We start from the raw sequence: 23,772 nt of genomic DNA on the forward strand, positions 1-23,772 counted from the left end.
TTATGGGGGTGATGGTCACTCTAACCGAGCCGCTGCTCACCCCCCACCACTGTCATTTTATGGGATATGTACACTGCCTGCTTCTCCTGCCTTATGGGGGTGATGGTCATTCTAACCGAGCCGCTGCTCCTCCCACCACTGTCATTTTATGGGATATGTACACTGCCTGCTTCTCCTGCCTTATGGGGGTGATGGTCACTCTAACCGAGCCGCTGCTCCCCTCACTACTGTCATTTTATGGGATATGTACCACTGCCTGCTTCTCCTGCCTTATGTGGGTGATGATCACTCTGACCGAGCAGCTGCCCCCCTCCCCCGCCACTGTCATTTTATGGGATATAGACCGCTGCTTGTTTCTCCTGCCTTATGGTGGTGATGGTCACACTGACCGAGCCGCTGCTCCCCCCACTACTGTCATTTTATGGGATATGTACACTGCCTGCTTCTCCTGCCTTATGGGGGTGATGGTCACACTAACTGAGCCGCTGCTCCCCCCACCACTGTCATTTTATGGGATATGTACACTGCCTGCTTCTCCTGCCTTATGGGGGTGATGGTCACTCTAACCGAGCCGCTGCTCACCCCCCACCACTGTCATTTTATGGGATATGTACACTGCCTGCTTCTCCTGCCTTATGGGGGTGATGGTCATTCTAACCGAGCCGCTGCTCCTCCCACCACTGTCATTTTATGGGATATGTACACTGCCTGCTTCTCCTGCCTTATGGGGGTGATGGTCACTCTAACCGAGCCGCTGCTCCCCTCACTACTGTCATTTTATGGGATATGTACCACTGCCTGCTTCTCCTGCCTTATGTGGGTGATGGTCACTCTGACCGAGCCGCTGCTCACCCCACCACTGTCATTTTATGGGATATGTACCACTGCCTGCTTCTCCTGCCTTATGGTGGTGATGGTCACTCTAACCGAGCCGCTGCTCACCCCCCACCACTGTCATTTTATGGGATATGTACCACTGCCTGCATCTCCTGATTTATGGGGGTGATGGTCACTCTGACCGAGCCGCTTCTCACCCCCCACCACTGTCATTTTATGGGATATGTACCGCTGCCTGCTTCTCCTGACTTATGGGGGTGATGGTCACTCTAACCGAGCCGCTGCTCACCTCCCACCACTGTCATTTTATGGGATATGTACCACTGCCTGCTTCTCCTGCCTTATGGGGGTGATGGTCACTCTGACTGAGCCGCTGCTCCCCCCACCACTGTCATTTTATGTGATATGTACACTGCCTGCGTCTCTTGCCTTACGGGGGTGATGGTCACTCTAACCGAGCCGCTGCTCCTCCACCACTGTCATTTTATGGGATATGTACCACTGCCTGCTTCTCCTGCCTTATGGGGGTGATGGTCACTCTGACCGAGCCGCTGCTCACCCCCCACCACTGTCATTTTATGGGATATGTACACTGCCAGCTTCTCCTGCCTTATGGGGGTGATGGTCACTCTGACCGAGCCGCTGCTCCTCCCGCCACTGTCATTTTATGGGATATGTACCACTGCCTGCTTCTCCTGACTTATGGGGGTGATGGTCACTCTAACCGAGCCGCTGCTCCCCCACCACTGTCATTTTATGGGATATGTACACTGCCTGCTTCTCCTGCCTTATGGGGGTGATGGTCACACTGACCGAGCCGCTGCTTCACCCGCCACTGTCATTTTATGGGATATGTACACTGCCAGCTTTTCCTGACTTATGGGGGTGATGGTCACACTGACCGAGCCGCTGCTCCACCCGCCACTGTCATTTTATGGGATATGTACATTGCCTGCTTCTCCTGACTTATGGGGGTGATGGTCATGGGAGCTGAAGACCATTCACAATAACATTGGTCCTAGCTCATCACCGTTGCTGCTGCTGATGGTCAATAGTAGGGCACTGCAAAATTTACCTGCCAATATTTTTTATGGTACCACACTGCCATCACTGCTATCTGTGTACACACTGCTTGGCAAGGGAGGATCCCGGAGAGCAGCAGTGAGGTGGCATATAAGCTGGAGCACTTCATTTCAGCAGATCACATGAATCCAGGACAATGACCAACAATGACCAATCACTCTATTGTACCATTAAAGCTTTCCAAATGTTTGGATTGAATTTTGGACCAAGTAGGGTAATCCAGAATCCATGTTCAAGAGTTCTATAGCCCACAATGACCACAGAAGATGGCTTTGGCAGGAGAACTATGATCTGTGCACTCAGCTGACAGTTAATTAATGACTGCTGCATAGACATGCTGCCCGGAGCTCTCCTTAGCAGTGGTGTAACAACAGGGGGTGCAGAGGTTGTGACCGCACCAGGGCCCTGGAACTGAGGCGCTTAATCACTGTAGTTGCACCTTATTGGAGCTATGCCGGTAACGATCACTATTATACAGTATGTACTCTAATCAGTGGTAATCATTAAGTAACCATTCAAGGACGTAACAACAACCCAGGGGGCCCCTGTGAAATTGTCATTGGGGCCCCCAGGGATTTAAACTTCTCCCCATCATGCCTGATCCCCCCCATGCCTCAGCACCATTGCAGAGTAGCTCAGGGACGGGAGTATTATTAACCGGCTACCAGGGCTGTGGGTCTCCTCCATGCATCACAGCCACACACTCTCTGCTGCCATTCGCCGGCTCCGATCACATGACTTGCATCAGTCATGGGGAGAGATATAGGCCTGGTGCACACCGAGCAGTTTTTGAAGCAATCCGTAAACCGCTGCCGCCTTGGAAAACGCTTGGCTAATGTATTTCAATGGGCTGGTGCACACCGGCGGTTTGCGGTTTTTAGCAAATCGCAAACGTGGCTCTTGCAGCACTTTTGCGGTTTGCAGAAGCGTTTCTGCTTCAATGTAAAGTATAGCAAAAGCTCAAACCGCTCTGGAAAACGCTAGATCAGAACAGTTTTCCAGGTGTTTTTGTTACAGAAGCTGTTCAGTAACAGCTTTACTGTAACAATATTTGTAATCTGCTACACAAAAACGCTCCGAAAAACGCTAGGCATGTTTAGAAAACGTCTCTAATCATGCCTAGAATCGCTCTGAAATCTGCTCCAAAAACCTCTAGCGTTTTGAGGATCTGCTAGCGGTTTTGGTGTGCACTGGGCCATAGAGATGTTTTTCTGTCTGTTATGGCTGGGGTTGCCCAACAGTACATAAAGTTACAGTACATTTTTGCAATGGGGCTCAAACAGTAATAATAATAAAAAAAACCTCACTGAGGCACTAAGCTTTACTTGCAGGAACCAAAACTTAACCACTTAAGCCCACAGGGTTGTTTATTTTTTTGCATCTGAGCAACTTTCACCTCCCATTCATTTGCCAATAACTTTATCACTTCTCATCACAATGAATTGATCTATATCTTGTTTTTGCCGCCACCAATTAGGCTTTCTTTGGGTGATACATTTTGCTAAGAATTAATTCATTTTAAATCCATTTTAACAGGAATATTAAGAAAGAAATGGAAAAAAATCATTATTTCTCCGTTTTTGGCCATTATAGTTTGAAATTAATACATGCTACCGTAGTTAAAACCCATGCATTTTATTTGCACTTTTGTCCTGCTTATTACACCATTTAAATTATGTCCCGATCACAATGTATGGCGCTGATATTTTATTTGGAAATAAATGTGCATTTTTTCAATTTGCGTACATCACTATTTACAAGCCCATAATTTAAAAAATTATATTAATATACTCCTTTGACATGCATATTTAAAAAGTTCAGACCCTTAGGTAACCATTTATGTTCTTTTTTGTTTTTAATTGTAATTTTTTTTATTTTTTTTTATTAAAAAATGTATTTGGGTAATTTTTGGTGTGGAAGGTAAACAGCTAATTTTAAATGTAAAAACATGTATTTATTTAATAAAACATGGATGAGGGTGTAGTTTTACTATTTGGTCACAAGATGGCCACAGTCAAAAAGTCCTGGAAGCATGACCGTACGCTTCCAGGAAGCATTAGGGGACAGGAAACTTTTTGTGACTCAGAAAAACAACAGCCTCTGATAAGAGGCTGTCGGTTTTTCTGTGGGGGGGGCTTCGATCAATTCATGGGATCTATAATCCCACTCTGTAACAAAATTTTCAGCCATATTTTTTCTATCCTATAAGTCCCTATACCTGTTCTAATGTGCTCTGGATTACTGCAGCCTTTTCTAGTTGCACTGTCTCTGTAATATATCTAATCTTCTTTTCTTTGTCAAGCTATGTCGACCCAGAGAGGAATGCAGTGCCTCTGCTGTGATAGGGACAAGTTATGCACGCCCCCTCCATGCCCCCTGCAGGCTTTGTGTGTGTGCTTTGTTTATTAGTCACAGACAAGGTGTCTGCTCTCAATTTCAGCTTGTCTGAGGGGGAGGGAGCTGCCCATGCTGAAACTGTGAGAATCCCTGACTGGAGTGCAGATAATTCACTTGTAGTATACTGTAACATGAGATATATATATATATATATATATATATATATATATATATATATATACTGTATATACACTGTCAGGAACCGGCCCCGCGGCACACCTGCAGATACGGTTCCCGACTGCGGGTTACGGTTCCCGACTGCAAGGCACAATCAGGCACTGAGCGTGTAACGTAAATTACACTGCTGTCTCTTTCCAGGCTATGAGTGTTGGCTTAGTACAGCAGAAGTCAAACTTATTAAATAAATATTTAATATTCCAAAAAGTGGAACAGTGCAGACAAGAATATATACAAAAAGATTTACAAAACAAAGTAAAAATTACAAAGGATAAAAGTTACAAAGATACACACGACAGTTTGCTTAAAATAAAATGGGAATAACGTTACCAGCGTTGCTTGATCGTTGTTTGCGGGAGAACGCGGTTCTGGTCAGACCAGGATAGTCCTAGCGTCTTGCTATCTCCAAAGAACTACAACGCTAAATCTTCCTAGCTGAGGTTTTATAGCCAGATTTGTGGCCTGGGGCATTTAATGTTTAGTCCCAAAACTAATGAAATTTCCCAGATTGTTCGCACAGAACGCTTGTCATATCCTTTCTGTGATATGCAACTTCAAAGCTTTCCTGTTTTAGCTTCCCACTGTCTAGACTCAGTTAGTCAGGATTGTATAGTTGGTCAACAGGTAGCTGTTTACATGAATACAAAGTTCAAAGTAATGCAGCTCCAGAAGTCTTTGGGAGCCCGAGTGCACCCAAAGATGGGCCGCTCCATACTGCACATGCGTGAGCAGGGTGCTCACACATGTGCAGTATGGAGTGGCCCATCTTTGGGAGCACTCGGGCTCCCAAAGACTTCTGAAGCCTCCTTTGGCGGCAGAGAAAGCAGAGAGTGGGTCTCTTGCACGCTCCCTGGTTGATTTTTTTTTTATCGATTCTTATTTAATTTAAGACTAAAAAGTTTTTGCCTGGCTTTCCACTTTAATCCTCACATCATCATGTGACTTGAATGAGAGAAGTGCTGTGTGTTGAGCCGCTCCAGTGCTGGTGGACAGAGTTCTGTAAGATCCTCCTGAGCAGGACATGCTGGTGGTGCGCTGAGCTTCTCCTGCAATCTGCTGAGGATGTCATTTTCACCCGGCAGCCTGGTCAGAGTCAGCCGGAACGCTGACATGACGAATCCCCCAGCAGGGAAGTCACGGCTCAAACACTCCTCACACTCAGGCTTTGCTTTATCTGATGTATATGAAAGATTCTCCATTTTAGTTTCAAAAACTTAATAGACACTTGGGGCCATATGCAATTCACCTTTTCACCTGAGTTTTCTCCTAGGAGATAATTTTCCATCTTCAATTTAATATAACTTTTTAGCACTTTGCAATGGAAAAAGTACCAAAAAGTAGGTCAAAAATTACTATAAAAATTATTTTGAGAATTAGTTAGCTTGCTGGGGGCTTAAAAGTCATTTTATTTTAAGTTGTAAAAATATCACCTTGGTGAAAACTCAGGTGAAAAAGTGAATTGCATATGGCCCAAAGGCCCATATGCAATTACCTTTTTCACCTAAGTTTTCTCCTTATTTTCACAACTTGTCATAAAATGTATTTTAAGCTACTAACAAGAAAAAAAATACTCAAAAAAAATTTGATAGTACTTTTTCACCAACTTTTGGGTACTTTTTCAATTGTAATATGCTTAAAATTTAGTTTAAAGAGAAGATGAAAATTATCGCCTAGGAGATAACTCAGGTGAAAAAGTTAATTGTTAAAAGTGAATTCACTTTTTCTCCTGAGTTTTCTCCTAGGTGATATTTTCAAATATGTCTATAAAATGTGATTGAAACCACCAGCAAGCAAGATAATACTCAAAATAATGTTGGTAGTACTTTTTCTTCTACTTTTTGGTACTTTTTCAATTGCAAAGTGCTGAAAAAGTATTTTAAATAGAAGATGAAAAAATATCACCTAGGAGAAAACTCATGAGAAAAAGTTTATTGCATATAGGCCAAGACCCATATGCAATTAATGTTTTCTCCTGTGTTTTCTCCTATGTGATATTTTCCCAACTTGCATATAAAATGTATTTTACACCACCAGAAAGCTAACAAATACTCAAAATAATTTTGACAGTAGTGTTTTACCTACTTAAAATGATCTCCTAGTAGAAAACTCAGGTGAAAAAGTTAATTGCATATGGGCCCAGAAATCAAGAAAATCTCCTAGGAGAAAACCCAGGTGAAAAATTGAATTGCATATGGCCCAAAGTGTCAAATTTGCAATAAACACATAAGAAGAAAAACAAACAGTAGTTCTGCGTAGGCCTAACACGGGCTTCGGAAATCATATAACAAACAGGATATCCGTTTACAAATATCAGGTATAGCTTAAAGAGACTCTGTAACAAAATTTTGAGCCTTATTTCTTCTACCCTATAAGTTCATATACCTGTTCTAATGTGGTCTGACTTACTGCAGCCTTTCCTAGTTGCACTGTCTCTGTAATAAATCTTATCTTCTTTCCTCTGTCGGGCTCAGGCTGGAATGTGTGGAGTGTGCAGCACTGCTTGTGATAGGCAAAAGCTTTACACACCCCCTCCAAGCTCTCCTCTCAGCCTATCGCACTCTGGTTAGCAGCCATGTCTTTTGTTTGTAAACACTGCCTACAACTGGCAATTACAAGCCAGGATTGCAGCAGGGAGTGGCAGAAACAGCACAGAGGGGCCCAGGAGAACATAAGGAATAGAATGGTATGCTTTTTGTTGTAAGAATTTTAGAGTACAGATTCTCTTTAAGGGTAGTAAAAGCACAAAAAATTACAACAATCAAAAGAGGGTATGTCAAAATCAGCTTTATGATGCAAGCAGTACAATAATCTAGTAAGTCATAGAGAGCTCATGGCGGTTGGGAAAGGTAATATCTGAGTGTCATGATATAATCTCCGTGTTATAAGTAGGAGGCACACTTCACAAGGTCAATCAAGGCCTAGCTGGTACTGAGTGCCCCAAGAGAGCTTGTTAGAATTCCAAGGGTTCCACACCTTCTAGAAGTGAAGGGACCGGTCATATACTATAGCGTTAATACACTCACATGTTAATGTAACATTAATCATTCCTATCAATCATCTGAAGATAAGAGAGATGTGGCGTATTCCAATTGGCTAGGACATGAGTCTTCACTGCTGTAGCAATGAATTGCATCCACTTATGTTGGGCATGCGTGATCGAGTCCAGCTTTTGGGATCAAGAATATTCTCCATTTTAACATCCCAAATATAACTTTTGTTACCTCTTAGCTATTTATGTTCTGAACTGATGGTCACCATTTTTTTTTTACGTAAAACCGAAGCCATCTAAAACAAAAATAGTTAGTTACTCACCTAGGGGCGTAACTACAGGGGAGCAGCCCATGCAACCACAGGGGGGCCTAGAGCTGCAAGGGGGCCCCAACTGCTACTTCACTCCCTCTGATACAGTGTTCCATCCTTCAAATCAGGTGTTTTTGTGGCTACACTTTTTAGGGGTGTGAAGATTATGATGGCCACACTTGTTTTATGACCCTTACAAGATGGGGCCCCAGGCTGTGGGGGTTACCAGGGGGCAGGCAAGGGAAACAGTGTGAATATTAAGGGAGCCCCATGAAAGTTTTGCAAGGGGGGGCACATAATTTGTAGTTACGCCCCCTGTACTCACCTATGTAGAGGGAAGGCTCTGGATCCCGTAGATCCTTCCTGGTCTTCTCTCTGTGGCCTCAGTGCTCAGATGTCCACACTGTTGAAATTATTAGGTCAAGTGGTTAAATTGACCTTCGGGCGTCCTTGGAAGGCTTTGGAAGCACCTGTGTCCCTTAGTGTTTCAGAACATGAGCAAAGACGGAACATGCTTCCAAAGATGGGCAACTGTGTACTCATGCGTGTACTGCTCACACCAGAGTACAGAGATGCCCGTCTTCGGAAGCGCTTGAGAACATAACAGCTTCTGAAGCATTCTGAGGACTCTGGAAGGCACAAAATGTAAATGGGACAGTGGCAGATGGAGGCTCCCACCCATGTCATGTGACAAGCAGGGGAGAGTCGCATGGTGCTGTACGGCACGTGTACAATGAAGAGGAATGTGGAAGACCTGTCCTAATGCCAAAAGCCGGAAATGTATGACTCCATTGCCAGTCTGCATTTACACAGCTCCAGGGCCCCAGTGACAGAGGTTAATATGGGGGGCTGGCTCGATGTAGTTATTCCCCAGTCAGCGGGGGCTATCATACAGCGAGTATATCATAGCGGCCCACTAGAGAACAGAACAAATCGCAGAGCCAACCACAAAAATATTCTTCCCATTGATTTTAGTGGTGTTCATATTTGGACTTACTGGAACCAGAATACTTTGCCCTGTGTGGCCAAACAGCCTAGAATCTGACCAGCTGTGGTCCTGAACTATCTGGTGTGACATTCCAATCAAACATGTTAACAGGCAGCTATGAACAGTCTGTATGAAAGCTCTCTATTCGCTGGCTCAGCAGGTTCATTGGTAACATAACCAACCCTGAGTGTAGCAGACAAGGACAGCTGTGCAGTGATAGGAGGAAGGAGGGGGGGGGGGGATGTGATGAAATATTCCTGCAACACAATGTTTTTGTTTGTTCATGATTTGTTCCTTGAATTACTGATTTCAGCACCAACGTTAAAATAGTTAAAAAAAGAAAAAAATACTGTGTCCCCACTCCAATTATATTGAAATGTATAGCGTAACTGAAAACTGCAATAACCACACCCCGCCGAACCCTAAACACCATCTGCTGCCAGTTCCTTACCCCACCCCCTTTAATGCCTACCCCCCGATGGCTAACCCTGACCACGCCCACTACTATGCAGACCACAGCCCATGTATGCACTGATAAAAAGTACAGAGCTGTGCTTGTATCGCCAATATCAGCCATTAGGGAAGGTCAATAAGATGCAAATAATTGGTTTATTTTCATGCTGCATAAAACTTGCATCAAATTAGCATAAAACTGATATCAACTCGGAACTTTTAGCATCTCACTTACTATCTCTTTCAGTCACATACCTACTTATAGAGGCAGTATTTTGTATACTCCTCCTCTCCCTACCCCCAGACATCAATGAAAACATCACAATTAGCAGCCCACCCATACACGTATGGTTAGGTGATGAAATACTTAAAGTGATAGTGTTGTAATACTTAAAGGGTACCTGTAGTGGGGCAAAAACATGAGTTACATACTCACCTGGGAAGAGGGAAATCCCTGGATCCTAAGAAAAAAATGTACAAAAATATTTCTAACCCTTCCCCCTCTCCTCAATCAGATTTACACGAATGCTCATTTAAAGGACACCTGGCCCAACTAAAGCTACATAATATAAGCACAGAGGTAAGTTCATGCTGGATCCATATACCTTTGTGCATTTTCCGTTTCTCTATTAATTCCTCTGACCCCCATAATTACCCCTTGATAAATCTGACTTTCCGCTAAAGTCAAATTCTAAGACAGGAAGAGGTGGGCTTGCTGTGGAGTTCCCTCCTATGCCCCTCACATTCCTTCCTCTTCCCATGCCCCTTTCACTCCCCTTCAAAGGATGAAATGGGAGGGGGATAAGAGGGAATGTCATAGCAAGTCAATTTTTTTGAAAGAGAGATTGTGGGCTGTGGGGTAACAAGTAGAGGAACGGAGAATACACAGAGGTATGTGAATCTATAATGAACATACCTCTGTGCTTAGCTGAGATGGCTTTGCCCCAAGCCCCTTACATAGATCTTGGAGTTATCCTAAAATATTTTTATATCCTCATTACATCATTATTCTAGCCCCTCTGCAGTCTCCTAGCAGCAAGGGGTACTAGGAGAGGTTGATGACTCTGGGACTGACTGGCAGTTTGGCACAGGGCTGCATATTTCCAGTGACAATCCTGAAAGCTGATGTCATTTTTTTCTTTCTGCTGCAGCAACGGAAGGAATACAATCAAAAAAATTAATTCATTCCAGTTATCCCAATGCAGGAAGCACATCCATTTAGATTTTTTGACAGACAATGGTACAACAATATCTTCATTTAGTTTCACATTCTGCCTCATTAAGGTTGATTCACAAACTGTATCTCATTAATTATTGTATCTGCTCCCACCAGAATTATATGAAACCATTTAAAGAGACACTGAAGCGAAAAAAAAAACCTATGACATTATGATTTATATGTGTAGTACAGCTAAGAAATAAAACATTAAGATCAGATACATCAGTCTAATTGTTTCCAGTACAGGAAGAGTTAAGAAACTCCAGTTGTTATCTCTATACAAAAAAGCCATTATCTCTACGACTTTCGAAAGTCGTGGAGAGGGCTGTTTTCTGACTTTTATTATCTCAACTGTTAGTTAACTATTTACTTTTTCTCTGGCAGAGGAGAGTTCATTAGTTCACAGACTGCTCTGAAAGAATCATTTTGAATGCAGAGTGTTGTGTAATCTGCACATATTAGGGAATGATGCAATGTTAGAAAAAACATTATATACTTGAAAATAAAAATATGAGAATATTTTCTTTGCTGCTAATCTTCTAGTAATTATTCATAGTACACAACCAATTCATTATATCATATATTTTTTTCGCTTCAGTGCCTCTGCAAGCACCTAACAAGTAAAAAAATAAATTATACATAAAAACAAGGTGTTAACAATCATCATCAACTTATTATGAAAGGTTTTTGAAGAAGTATAATTGTCATATACTGTGGATACTAAAGGTGGCCACACACCATACAATTTTCAAAATATCTTTTCAATTCAAGAATTGCAATAAATTTTTCTGACTGATAGTAACATTTAAAAGAATCTGACCAATGTGCCACACACGTATGGTCAATTTTTACCCAATTATGAAAAAAAATGATTGAAATCTCAGAAAAAAAATCTTGGAAGTATATATAATGAAATTGACAATCTACCACACACCATTCAATTTTCATAAAAATTGACCAGAAAAATCCAGCACTCCCGATCAGATTTCTTGCTTGAATAAAAAAAAAACAGCTTTCAATTTTTCGGAAAATCTGATTGTTTTTATCGAATTGCCGTAAAATCTGATCATTTTATTGTATCGTGTGTAGCCACCTTAAGGTGAACCTCCAGACTAAAAATCTACTGAGCAGCACTGATAAGGCTTAATCTTTCTTTAACAGTTTCACAGCATCAGAACTTAGTTTTTGTTACCCAAGCCTCATTTTTAGCTGCACAGAAGAAAACTGCCCGGGCATTTTTCCCCTGATGCTGTGCAAAGCATTATGGGATTTCTGATGTTGTTATTCTCGTTCTGCTGTTTTGGTGCAATTTCTTTTTAAATTTTTAAATTTGAGATTTGAAGCCTAGCGCACACAGCTGGGAGGGGTGATCAGGGCACAGGACAGCTGGAACTGTGTCTCATGCTCCCTGTCACCTCCTTTCAACCAAAAAGATGGCTGCCCCCATGAAAAAGATGGCTGCCCCTATGAAATCACAAACATGTGCCTGTTCTTTTAAAACAGGCTGGGTAAGACATTATATTACCGGTCTATTTTAATTAACATAACTAATGTAACTTAATGACAGTATGTTTGTTTCGGCTGAAGTTTCCCTTTAAGAATGACATGCCAGCATTCTAAAATAGGGCTAAATAATTTTCACTGGTGATTAGGGTTTAATTTTAAGCTCCATTTAGTACACTGACATGTTAATGATTAAAAATATACCCCACTCAGGCTATCTGAAATACTATACGGTATACTACTTGTTTTGCACAGAAAACCTGAACCAGCCCTCTAAAAAAATGTGGTGCAGGGAATTAATGTGTTATGTACAAATTATTTTAATTTAGAAAACCACATAGATTACTGCGGGATATCAACCAATTAATTAAGTAATTGACCACTCTGCCTCACCTATTAACTTAGTACAATTTCAACAACACATATAGGGAGCTGAGATGTCACATTAAATATATTTATTAATCAATTAGGCATATATCAAAACCACATAATTATATCCACATAGTTAAAAACAATTAAAACTCATGACCTATAGAACAACCTACGCAGGATATAGATTCAGGGTAATTTGGTGCACCAATTATACCGGTATATGCATATATGTATATTTTTTCTTCAGGCCCCTTTAATCCTGTTCAGTTGTACTATAGAACGTCATCCAAGAGAGAAAAGCAGTATCTTCAATCCACCTTCTATCTACTTATTAATCAACAAGCCTCTGTTCCATTTGTAAGGTACGCCCCCATTACATGCAGCCAGCGGCTAACAAAACCTTGCTTGCCTTAAACTACGACCAGAACCTCAGCAAATAAGGGTAACTTTAACAGAGATTACTTTGACTGATTATTCAGAGGCACATAACGTTGGGTCGGGTCGGCCAACCAAGCCTGGTACTCACGTGCCCTGTCATGTTAGCAGGGACTTGGTCATTGTTGTTGCGCTGTTCCAGGGTGTCCGCGTTATCCTTGCGGCTGGACGGCAGGTTCAGACGCGCACGAGGTGTCCGGGAGTCAGGCTAAGCTAAGGAGGAGGGGCGGAGGCGGAAGGTGGATCACTGCAGCCAGCGTTGTGGCGGGATGACGTCACAACACGTGACGCGTTTCGCCAATAGGCTTCCTCAGACGTGTATGGGCGGAAGTAAGGGCGCATCACTTTTATAGTCGCCTCAGATGACGCCCTTCTCCATTACGTATTGCGTGAATAACAATTATGTTGACTCTAAAATCCTGAGCACCATCTAGTGTCCATTTTAAAGATAGCAGGCAAAGTCACCAAAAAAGATGAAGTGAGTTTTTCTATAGGAAGACTTTTAAGTTCATGTCACTATTCAAACCATTTGGTTGCATAGAGCCACATTTATAGATCCAGAAGGATTCTTTTTTTAGGAGTTGGCGGTCAAAATCTCCTCTTCTTTGGCTTATATTTAATTTATATATTCCCTTTGCTTTCAGAAATCTTGGGTCAGAGTTATGAAATCTTTTAAAGTGCATAGCTACAGGGCTTTTCTCATATTTAGATTTAATATTGTTGACATGTTCTTGTATCCTGTCCCTCATGGGTCTATAGGTTTTTCCAATGTAGATCTTGTTACAGCTACACCTCAGCTGATATATGACCTTTTCTGTATCACAATCAATATATTCCCTAATCTTAAAGGTTTCTGAGCCATCATGGTTATGGAAAACATCACCTTTCTCCATAAAGGGGCACATAGGACAGTTACAACAGCGAAACATCTCCTTTTTGTTCCTAATCACACTTCCTGGTCGATTCCTGGGCTTGAACTCACTACTCACCAGCACATCCAACAGGTTTCTGCCACGTCTTGCCGCTATATGGGGATAGTCACCCACTAGATCCTTAATAATCGGATCCCTATTTGGCACTTGCTAACAAGATCTGTAACAAGATCTACATTGGAAAAACCTATAGACCCATGAGGGACAGGATACAAGAACATGTCAACAATATTAAATCTAAATATGAGAAAAGCCCTGTGGCTATGCACTTTAAAAGATTTCATAACTCTGACCCAAGATTTCTGAAAGCAAAGGGAATATATAAATTAAATATAAGCCAAAGAAGAGGAGATTTTGACCGCCAACTCCTAAAAAAAGAATCCTTCTGGATCTATAAATGTGGCTCTATGCAACCAAATGGTTTGAATAGTGACATGAACTTAAAAGTCTTCCTATAGAAAAACTCACTTCATCTTTTTTGGTGACTTTGCCTGCTATCTTTAAAATGGACACTAGATGGTGCTCAGGATTTTAGAGTCAACATAATTGTTATTCACGCAATACGTAATGGAGAAGGGCGTCATCTGAGGCGACTATAAAAGTGATGCGCCCTTACTTCCGCCCATACACGTCTGAGGAAGCCTATTGGCGAAACGCGTCACGTGTTGTGACGTCATCCCGCCACCACGCTGGCTGCAGTGATCCACCTTCCGCCTCCGCCCCTCCTCCTTAGCTTAGCCTGACTCCCGGACACCTCGTGCGCGTCTGAACCTGCCGTCCAGCCGCAAGGATAACGCGGACACCCTGGAACAGCGCAACAACAAAGACCAAGTCCCTGCTAACATGACAGGGCACGTGAGTACCAGGCTTGGTTGGCCGACCCGACCCAACGTTATGTGCCTCTGAATAATCAGTCAAAGTAATCTCTGTTAAAGTTACCCTTATTTGCTGAGGTTCTGGTCGTAGTTTAAGGCAAGCAAGGTTTTGTTAGCCGCTGGCTGCATGTAATGGGGGCGTACCTTACAAATGGAACAGAGGCTTGTTGATTAATAAGTAGATAGAAGGTGGATTGAAGATACTGCTTTTCTCTCTTGGATGACGTTCTATAGTACAACTGAACAGGATTAAAGGGGCCTGAAGAAAAAATATACATATATGCATATACCGGTATAATTGGTGCACCAAATTACCCTGAATCTATATCCTGCGTAGGTTGTTCTATAGGTCATGAGTTTTAATTGTTTTTAACTATGTGGATATAATTATGTGGTTTTGATATATGCCTAATTGATTAATAAATATATTTAATGTGACATCTCAGCTCCCTATATGTGTTGTTATTTTAATTTAGAGCAAAGTAACAAAAGTCCAACCCAAATGATTATTTTAGTTTTGAATACAGTTGGATATGATTAGAGATTTTTTTTATCTGGGGGGGGGGGGTGTTCAGCTCAAGTCAGTGTTTTTTCCTTTGGTGACAGTGGTCACAAAGACTGAGTATAGGGTGATAGCTCAACACTTTTTTGTAGAGTGGGGCTGAGTTAGAATCACTGTCTGTTTTTATGCCTTTCATCACTTCCTGTTTAGTCAGCTACACAGACTCAGGACAAAGCCAGCTGATACTTTATGAACAGGTAGTAGTGGCTGTTATTCTAAATGGGGTAACTGACAGAAATAACAATCTTGAAGAGATTCTACCATCTCCTGCTTCTCACTGTATACTGAATTATATTATTTTAAAGGCAATGTATTGTGATGTGATTTATTTATTTAAAGAGAACCCGAGGTGGGATTAAACTATGCTAGTGGGGTACAGAGGCTGGTTGTGCACAGTAACACCAGCCTCTGTTGCCCCATGCTGTGCCTCCAAGCCCCCCCTGTGCACTGCTATACCCCCCGCAGTGCTGGCGACACGCAGCGTGTCGCCAGCACAATGTTTACCTAATCGCTGTCTGTCAGCGCCGCTCCCCCGCCTCCTCCGCATCGGCGCACCCGCCCGTGTCCCTTCCCTCCCGCTGATAGGAGGGAAGTGACGCTGCGGGTAGCGGCAATGCGGAGGAGGCGGGGGAGCGGCGCTGAGTGACAGAGCTTAGGTAAACATTGTGCTGGCGACGCGCTGCATGTCGCCAGCACTGCGGGGGGTATAGCGGCGCGCAGGGGGACATGGAGGCACACTATGGGGCAACAGAGGCTGGTGTTAGTAGGCACAACCAGCCTCTGTGCCCCACTTGCATAGTTTAATCCCACCTCGGGTTCTCTTTAAGTGTTTATTTCGTTTGATACTATTTTTAGACTATTTTCAATTACAAAATATGAAATATTATAAATGGCTATTTATTTAATTTATTTTATTTTATTCCATCTGTTGATTTGATTCAATGCATTCTCCTTTAACTATTGTGTAGTGAAAACTGTGTAAAAAAAAGTCCACTATGTATAATAAAGCTTAATTATCAGCAACCAAGGCATGTGTGTTAACTTCTGTAAGGTTAAAGCCTTTTTTGCTCACAAAATATATCATTGGCATACCTTCATATATTCCTGATGAAAAAGGAATGGCTGGGCCAAAAGCGTGTTTTGCTGATCTTGATTGATTAGCTGATCGTTCTGGTGGGCGCATATTGCAAATTGCATTGAAGTACTGTATGAAGATTATCTCCCAACTGTTAATGGAATTATGGACTACCTGTACTGATGAAAGAACTTGTTGTGTGTTGGGAACACTAAAGAAGAGAAATTTTGGTTTTAGTTGTTGAGCGCTCTGCTGTTCCATATAGATATTGTATTCAGAGTGTAACACACACTCCTTTTGCTCAGCGATCCAACAAAACATTTTTTGCTTAGTGATCTAGCAGATATTTGAAAAGGTTGAGAAGTGAGGAGCGCATAATATTCTGCTATAACAATAATAATAATCACTTTCAGAAATGTCCAAACAAAAAAATTATATAGGTTATCTTTAAATTAAACACCTGTGATTAGATTTGTGCAATCAAAAACTTTGGCAAATTAAGCTGAATGTAGTTTGATATAATACAAATATGGAGGAAGTTGGGTGTATCTAGGACTTGTACATCTATGGTACATATACACACACACATTTTCTTTCCATTTTATATTCTATAGATTCCTACTTCCCACTGCCGTCTGTGCCTATTGTTCCTAGCATCACCAATTGTCATTCTCTCATAAAAGCTGTCTAGCTCGGAGCTTAAATATTGCCGAACACTAAAACCCTCCCATCAGGGTCAATTGAGTCACATCTGCTCAGTCGTGCAAAAAGTTTAGGACTTTAGGTAGGAAAGGGGAGAAACAAAAGTTCACTTTTGACAGCAGAGTGCCAAGAGAGGGGACGTATTCTTCCGTGGAGCTGCCACTGTGGCAAGTTGCCCAATTTTTACCGTTTATTCTTTTCTCGTCTCTCTCTTTTATTATGCCTTCTAAGATCTAGAATTAATTTTTTGTTGTGTGTTTTATTGTCACGCTTTTTTTTGGCGAGGTTTAATTTTAATTTAGCATTTTTCGTTTTTTATGGGGGTGCCTTGTGCAGGCCATTTAGTTTAGTTTAACAAAGAAGTAAAACAAAAAAGAATGCTATTTGTGATTTTGCAGCATTGGCTATCTAATATTTATTAACGTTGAAGTTACTTTAATTTTTTTATTGTTTAATTTATAAACGTAGGATTCTTTTATTATTTGGTACTTTTAATTTTAAAATGTATTATTTTGACAAATATGTAAGTCATGGTAACAAAATAATTTTTTTAAGTAAAAAGGAGGTATTTTTTTCCTTGCTATTAACAGGTCAAATTAATGAACACATCTCTACTGAGGCTGTAAGCAAGCAAGGTGTACAATACATCTATTACATGTATTGTTCATAGAAAGCAATGCAATCTTTAACCATTTGAATTACGTAATGGCTAATGCTGGACATAGGTGGAGAGTAGTTAATAAGATCATTTTAATGGTGGATCTCGAAAGGACACATCGAGCAATCAAGTGATCATTTTTAAGAAGTTTTGATGTATTTTTTTATGATGCTATTACAAGAAGTTTTCCAACCTGGTAAATCAGTTAAACAACTAATTTTTATTTGAACAAGCAATAAAATATATTTTAATCTATGCAAAATTAACCTACTTCTAGACAAGGGCCCAAATGCAATTCATTTTACTGAGTTTTCTCCTAGGTGATATTTTTAAACTTGTCAATAAAATGCCTTTTAAACCACTTACAAACAATTTTTTTATACTTCTTTTTCGCCTATTTTTTTGGTACTTTTTTTATTGTGGAATGCTGAAAAGTTATTTTAAACAGAAGATGAATAATTGTCTCCTAGGAGAAAACTCACTCAAAAAGCGAATTGCATATGAGCCGAGGTTAAATGTTTCTTAGAAGTCCAAGAACAATGTTGCTCAAATACTACCTTGAAAGCACTTTTAACAGTGTCCAGGTCCATCAGAGAAATTGAAACCAAAATACGAGCCGTGCTATATTTGACTGTTTCTCTTTTATATTTATTTTGAAAGAACTAATTTTATTTTTTCTTTTGTGTGTCTTTGATTGCAGCCTGTAAACAATGGGAGACTGGAGCTTCTTGGGGAATATTTTGGAGGAAGTGAATGAGCACTCCACTGTAATCGGTAGAGTCTGGCTCACAGTCCTGTTCATTTTTCGCATCCTCATTTTGGGAACGGCTGCTGAGTTTGTATGGGGTGATGAACAGTCTGATTTTGTGTGCAACACCCAGCAACCTGGTTGTGAGAATGTCTGCTACGACGAGGCATTTCCCTTGTCCCACATCCGATTGTGGGTCCTGCAGATCATTTTTGTCTCCACACCATCGTTAGTGTATGTGGGGCATGCAGTGCACCATGTCCGAATGGAGGAAAAAAGAAAGGAGAAGGAAGAGACAGAAATGAGTAGGCAGCAAGAAATAAATGAAGAGAGGTTGCCTCTTGCTCCTGATCAGGGAAGCATCAGAACCACCAAGGAGACAAGTACAAAGGGCACCAAGAAATTTCGCCTGGAAGGCACCCTTCTTAGAACCTACATCTGCCACATTATCTTCAAGACACTTTTTGAAGTCGGCTTTGTGGTGGGCCAGTATTTCCTTTATGGTTTCAGGATCCTTCCACTGTACCGTTGCAGTCGATGGCCTTGCCCCAATACGGTAGACTGTTTTGTCTCCAGGCCTACTGAGAAGACAGTATTTATTATGTTCATGCTGGCTGTTGCTGCTGTGTCACTCTTTCTCAATGTGGTGGAGATCAGCCACTTGGGATGGAAAAAGATCCGCCTTGCATTCCGAAGAACAGCAGACCATCAGCCCCATCAGCTGCTGGGAGAAGTTTCTCAAAAGCCCCTGCACTCCATAGCTATTTCTTCCATTCCAAAGTCTAAGGGCTACAAGCTGTTGGAGGAAGAAAAGGCTGTCTCCCATTTCTACCCAATGACTGAAGCTGGATTAGAGGCTAGCTCACTCCCTACTCATTTTAATAGCTATGAAAAAAGCAGCACAGGCCTCCTAGAAGACATATCCAAAGCTTATGATGAAACTCTACCTTCCTATCGCCAAACTGAAGAACAAGAAGTGGTGAAAATTCAAGTGGCTGAGACCTTCGAACAAGCTCCTTCTGAGCGAGCCCCTTCAGTGAGGGCTCCTTCGGTGCGTGCCCCCTCTGAGCGTGCCCTTTCTGAAAGAGCACCATCTCGTGCAGTTTCTGATCGTGCTGCTTCAGAGCGTGCTCCCTCTGAACGTGCTTCCTCTGTAAGAATACCTTCCACCACTGCACTCTCTGAAAGAGCACCCTCAGAACGCGCTGTCTCCCGTGCTGTTTCTGAGCATGCTCCTTCTGAACATGCACCATCAGAGCGAGCACCATCTCAAGCAGCTTCTGAGCATGCACCTTCAGAACGACCTCCTTCACGAACCATTTCTGAACATGCCCCTTCTGAAAGAGCTCCATCTCGAGCTGCATCTGAACATGCCCCTTCCGAGCATGCACCCTCTGAAAGATCTCCTTCCCGAGCAATTTCAGAGCATGCTCCTTCTGAACATGCACCTCTGGAGCAAACACCTTTTCAAGCAGGTTCTAATACACATGTAGATGATACCCCAATAGAAACTCCTCTACAAATTGTCACCATACCTTTAGAAAATGACCACTTTCAAATTCCATCAAGGACCCTCTCAGACCATGCTGGATCTGAGCTTGCCCCTTCTGAGCACAGATTTCTTGAACCTGTGCCACCAGAACCAGAGGCTCGTGATCCAGAGCCTTCAGACTCTGATCTGCCTCTACCAAGTTTTGAATTATTTCCTGATCCCAGGTCTCTCAGTAGATTAAGTAAAGCAAGCAGCAGGGCTCGATCAGATGATTTAATGGTATGAAAAGAATGTTTTACAACTAGAAGTATAAGGAGGATCTGAGCACAGAAAACAGGCTAAGCAATTTGGACATTCAGCTACCAAAGATTGTTTTAGAAGAACGTGCAGAAGGTTTTAAAGAAAAATGATATGTCTATGCAAGTGACCATTTACTGGGTGTTTTTAAGATCAAGTAGAGGCATCCTAATGCCTCATTTTACATAAATAAAATATGAGCAACACAAAAATTCCAAAATTGATAGAAAGATAGCAAGTATTTTTATTAATGGATGATATAGAATTAAGCAATCATATTATCCTCAGTTTTTTACATTCTGAAATCTGCTTATATATTATGTTTAGCTGCCATCATGTTGGTGTGTTTATTATACCTTTTTTTGACAGGTTGAAGGCACAATATAACAACAGTGTTAAGGTGGCCACACACGATACAATAAAATGATCCGATTTTACAGTAATTCGATAAAAACGATCGTATCTCCCGAAAAAATCGAAAGCTTTTTTTTCATTCGACTGAAAAATCCGATCGGATTTCCCCGCTTTCTTCAATTTTAATCGATCCGGACTGCCAGATATTTTTCTTCAACCTTTCTAAAGATTGTATGGTGTGTGTTGGATGGTCAATTTATTAATATACACACCCTAGCAATTTTGTTAGAGTTTCCAATCATTTTTATCATAATTGGGGGGGAAATTGAACATAGGTGTGTGGTACATTGGTCATATTTTTGAAATGTTACAATCAGTCAGAAAAATTGATTGCAATTCTTAAATTGAACAGATATTTAAAAAATTGTATGGTGTGTGGCCACCTTTAGACTGACAAATATCACATGTCAGGTTGGTATTGGGCTTCAGGCCTACTGAGCCAGGAGCAAAACTATAACAATTACTTCAGATAAGCAGTCAGAAAATACAGAGTAAAATACAATACAATAGCTAAATCAAAAAATGTTAGCAAAATAATCAATAATAATAATAATAATATAAAAAATAATATCGTAAAAATGAAAATATAATTCCCCATTATTATTTTTTATATTTTCCCCAAATCAGTATCCACCTCTCTTGTTTTCCTATAGTAAATGTCTAGTTTATCAACCAAGATGGTCGCCTGTTCTTGGAGGGATCACTGTTTTTTTTTTTTTTCCATAATTTTATAGTCACCACCACATTTCTTTCTTCTCAGTGGCTGTAACATTCCACCGGATTCCTGATGTAACTTCCAGTTGTGTTCAATGTCAATGTTATGCAGCACAAAAGGAAGAAAGCAAATAGAAAAGGTAGAGGCAGATACATGTAATATTTTTCATGTTGAAATTCTTTCAGCAAAATTTAAGCCTTCTACTCTTTTTTTCTCTGCACAGAAAAGTCAGGGAATTGCAGGTAATGGGTACAGCTCCACTCTGAAAAGTATTTCTAACTTTTTTTTTCCTTTTTTTATTCTACAATATATTTACATTTGACAATATTATATTACAGGCATTGTTTTTTTCTATTGATGAAATGTTAAAAAAATAAAGAACACAGAATATTTTACATTTTGGAACATATATTTTTGCTCCAGGGGCTGAAGGGTGCCTTGAAATGGTATAGCTTTAGTTAATTCTGTTTCCGAATCAAAAAGAGCCAAAGTAGTAGGTGTTTGAATTTAAATTAAAAAAAAAAAAAGTTAACTTTAAAAGTGAAAAAAAGTAAGGCCTGGTTCACATTAGCGTTCGCTATCCGGATTTTCCGGATCTGATCCGGACCGCATACTGTACAAACGGAATGTACGTTCCGCATAGCAATGCAAAGGCTATGCGGACGTTCACACGTGTCCATTCCGTACAGTACGGAACCGGACCGGATCCGGACTCCGGACACTTTTCCAACATGCGCTATTTTTTGGGTCCGGATCTCCGGCCCACGCACCCGGACCGGAGCCGGACCTGAGCCTGACAGCACCATCCGGAACACAGAAACCAATGGGGAACGGAAGGCACAGAACACACTGCCTACAAAAACCTGACGTTCTATCCCACTTCCTATGCGTATCCAAGCGGCCATTTCGGATGGGGACACATGAGCCAAGCATGTCTGGAGTGGAGCAGCAGTGACAGACATGCTGGAGCTGTTTGGTAGAATGTCGGAGGTGGAGGTGAGGCCTACAGCGGAGGAATCTGATTCTACAGGTGCACTAGGTGCACCTTCTGCTGACCCCAACATTTTTTAATTTAAATTTCGCTATTTTTTGCCCACGGATCCGGATGGCAGCCTGATGCATGCCTGATGCAAACGGACCGGATCCGGATCCGATCCGGATCAGGTCCTGATCGGATCAGGATCCGATCAGGATCCGGTCCGTTTGCACGGCAAAACGCAAGTGTGAACGGGGCCTAAAAACGTTGTTGAAGGACCACTATCATGAAAAATTGTGAAACTGAAAATACACAAAAGCTCATAAGTAAAAGGTACATTTCTCCCAGAGTAAAATGTGCTTTAAATGACCTTTCTCCTATGTTGCTGTCACTTACAGTAGATAGTAGAAATCTGACAGAACTAACATCTCCTCATTGGGGATTCTCAGGGTTTTCTTTATTTCAAAAACACTTAGTGAATGGCAGTTGCTCAGTCCAACCACCAGAATAGTGTGCAAACAGGTAGGGGGTGCCCTGAACATTTGTCCTTTCCAGGGAGTGCTTTTTTAAAAAGAAAAAATGAAATGCTGAGAATCCCTTATGAAGAGATGGACAAGTCAAAAACCTGTCAGCTCCGTCAGATTTCTACTAACTACTGTAAGTGACAGCAACATAGGAGAAAAGTAATGTATGGCTCATTTTACTCTGGAAGAAACATACTTCTTATTTGTATGTGTTTACATGTATTTAAATTTTTTTACATTTTTCATGATCTGGAAATTTTTCATGATGGATGGAAGAGTTAGGGACAAATGTCATATAGACAATTATAATCTAACAAATTGTATTCTTCATACTGTGCCTTGTATGTACTTTCGCCTGTAGACAACATATTTTGTAAAACAGTAGTAATGAAATTAAAGGGGCACTATGGTGAAAAATTGTAAAATTTAAAATATGTGCAAACATATATAAATAAGAAGTATGTTTTTTCCAGAGTAAAATGAGCCATAAATTACTTTTCTCCTATGTTGCTGTCACTTACAGTAGGTAGTAGAAATCTGACAGAAGCGATAGGTTTTGGACTAGTCCATCCCTTCAAGGGGGATTCTCATGGATTTATTTATTTTCAAAAGCACTTAGTGAATGGCAGTTGCTCTCCAACTTCCAAAAAACTGTGTAGCGAGCAGGGAAGCTGGCCAGCATCATTGTTTAAAGCGTTTTTTAGGGAATATCTTTATAAAGAATAAAAGCCTTGCTGAGAATCTACTATGAATAGATGGACTAGTGCAAAACCTGTCGCTTCTGTCAGATTTCTACTACCTACTGTAAGTGACAGCAACATAGGAGAAAAGTAATTTATGGCTCATTAAACATTCTTCTTATTTGTCTATGTTTGCACATATTTAAAATTTTAAAATGTTTCGCCATAGTGCCCCTTTAAATTTGATGCAATCTGGGTAGAAATAATCAGACTGGCCCCTACACTTCATTGTATGAATACCATCCTGAAAGTGCTGCATATGACAATATTTATCTTATAATAAGTTTTTTTAAGGAGA

At 41.1% G+C, this 23,772-nt stretch overlaps 1 protein-coding gene across 3 annotated transcripts in view; it reads left to right on the plus strand.

The window, feature by feature from the left end:
* Positions 1–23,214, plus strand: part of GJA8 (gap junction protein alpha 8) — a 152,813-nt gene extending 129,599 nt beyond the window's left edge. The window contains exons 1-3 of one of the 3 annotated variants that reach the window (XM_068270736.1): positions 17,001–17,077; positions 18,269–19,367; positions 21,280–23,214. In XM_068270736.1, coding sequence (XP_068126837.1) covers positions 18,279–19,367; positions 21,280–21,288 — 1,098 coding nt within the window. In that variant the 5' untranslated portion in view covers positions 17,001–17,077; positions 18,269–18,278 and the 3' untranslated portion in view covers positions 21,289–23,214. Of the gene's footprint in view, positions 1–17,000; positions 17,078–18,268 lie in introns of those variants that run through there. The other 2 variants (XM_068270733.1, XM_068270734.1) reach the window with 2 other exon arrangements.
* Positions 23,215–23,772: the final 558 nt, after the last annotated feature.

This window comes from Hyperolius riggenbachi, chromosome 2 (genome assembly GCF_040937935.1).
Source record: "Hyperolius riggenbachi isolate aHypRig1 chromosome 2, aHypRig1.pri, whole genome shotgun sequence".
NCBI lineage: Eukaryota > Metazoa > Chordata > Amphibia > Anura > Hyperoliidae > Hyperolius > Hyperolius riggenbachi.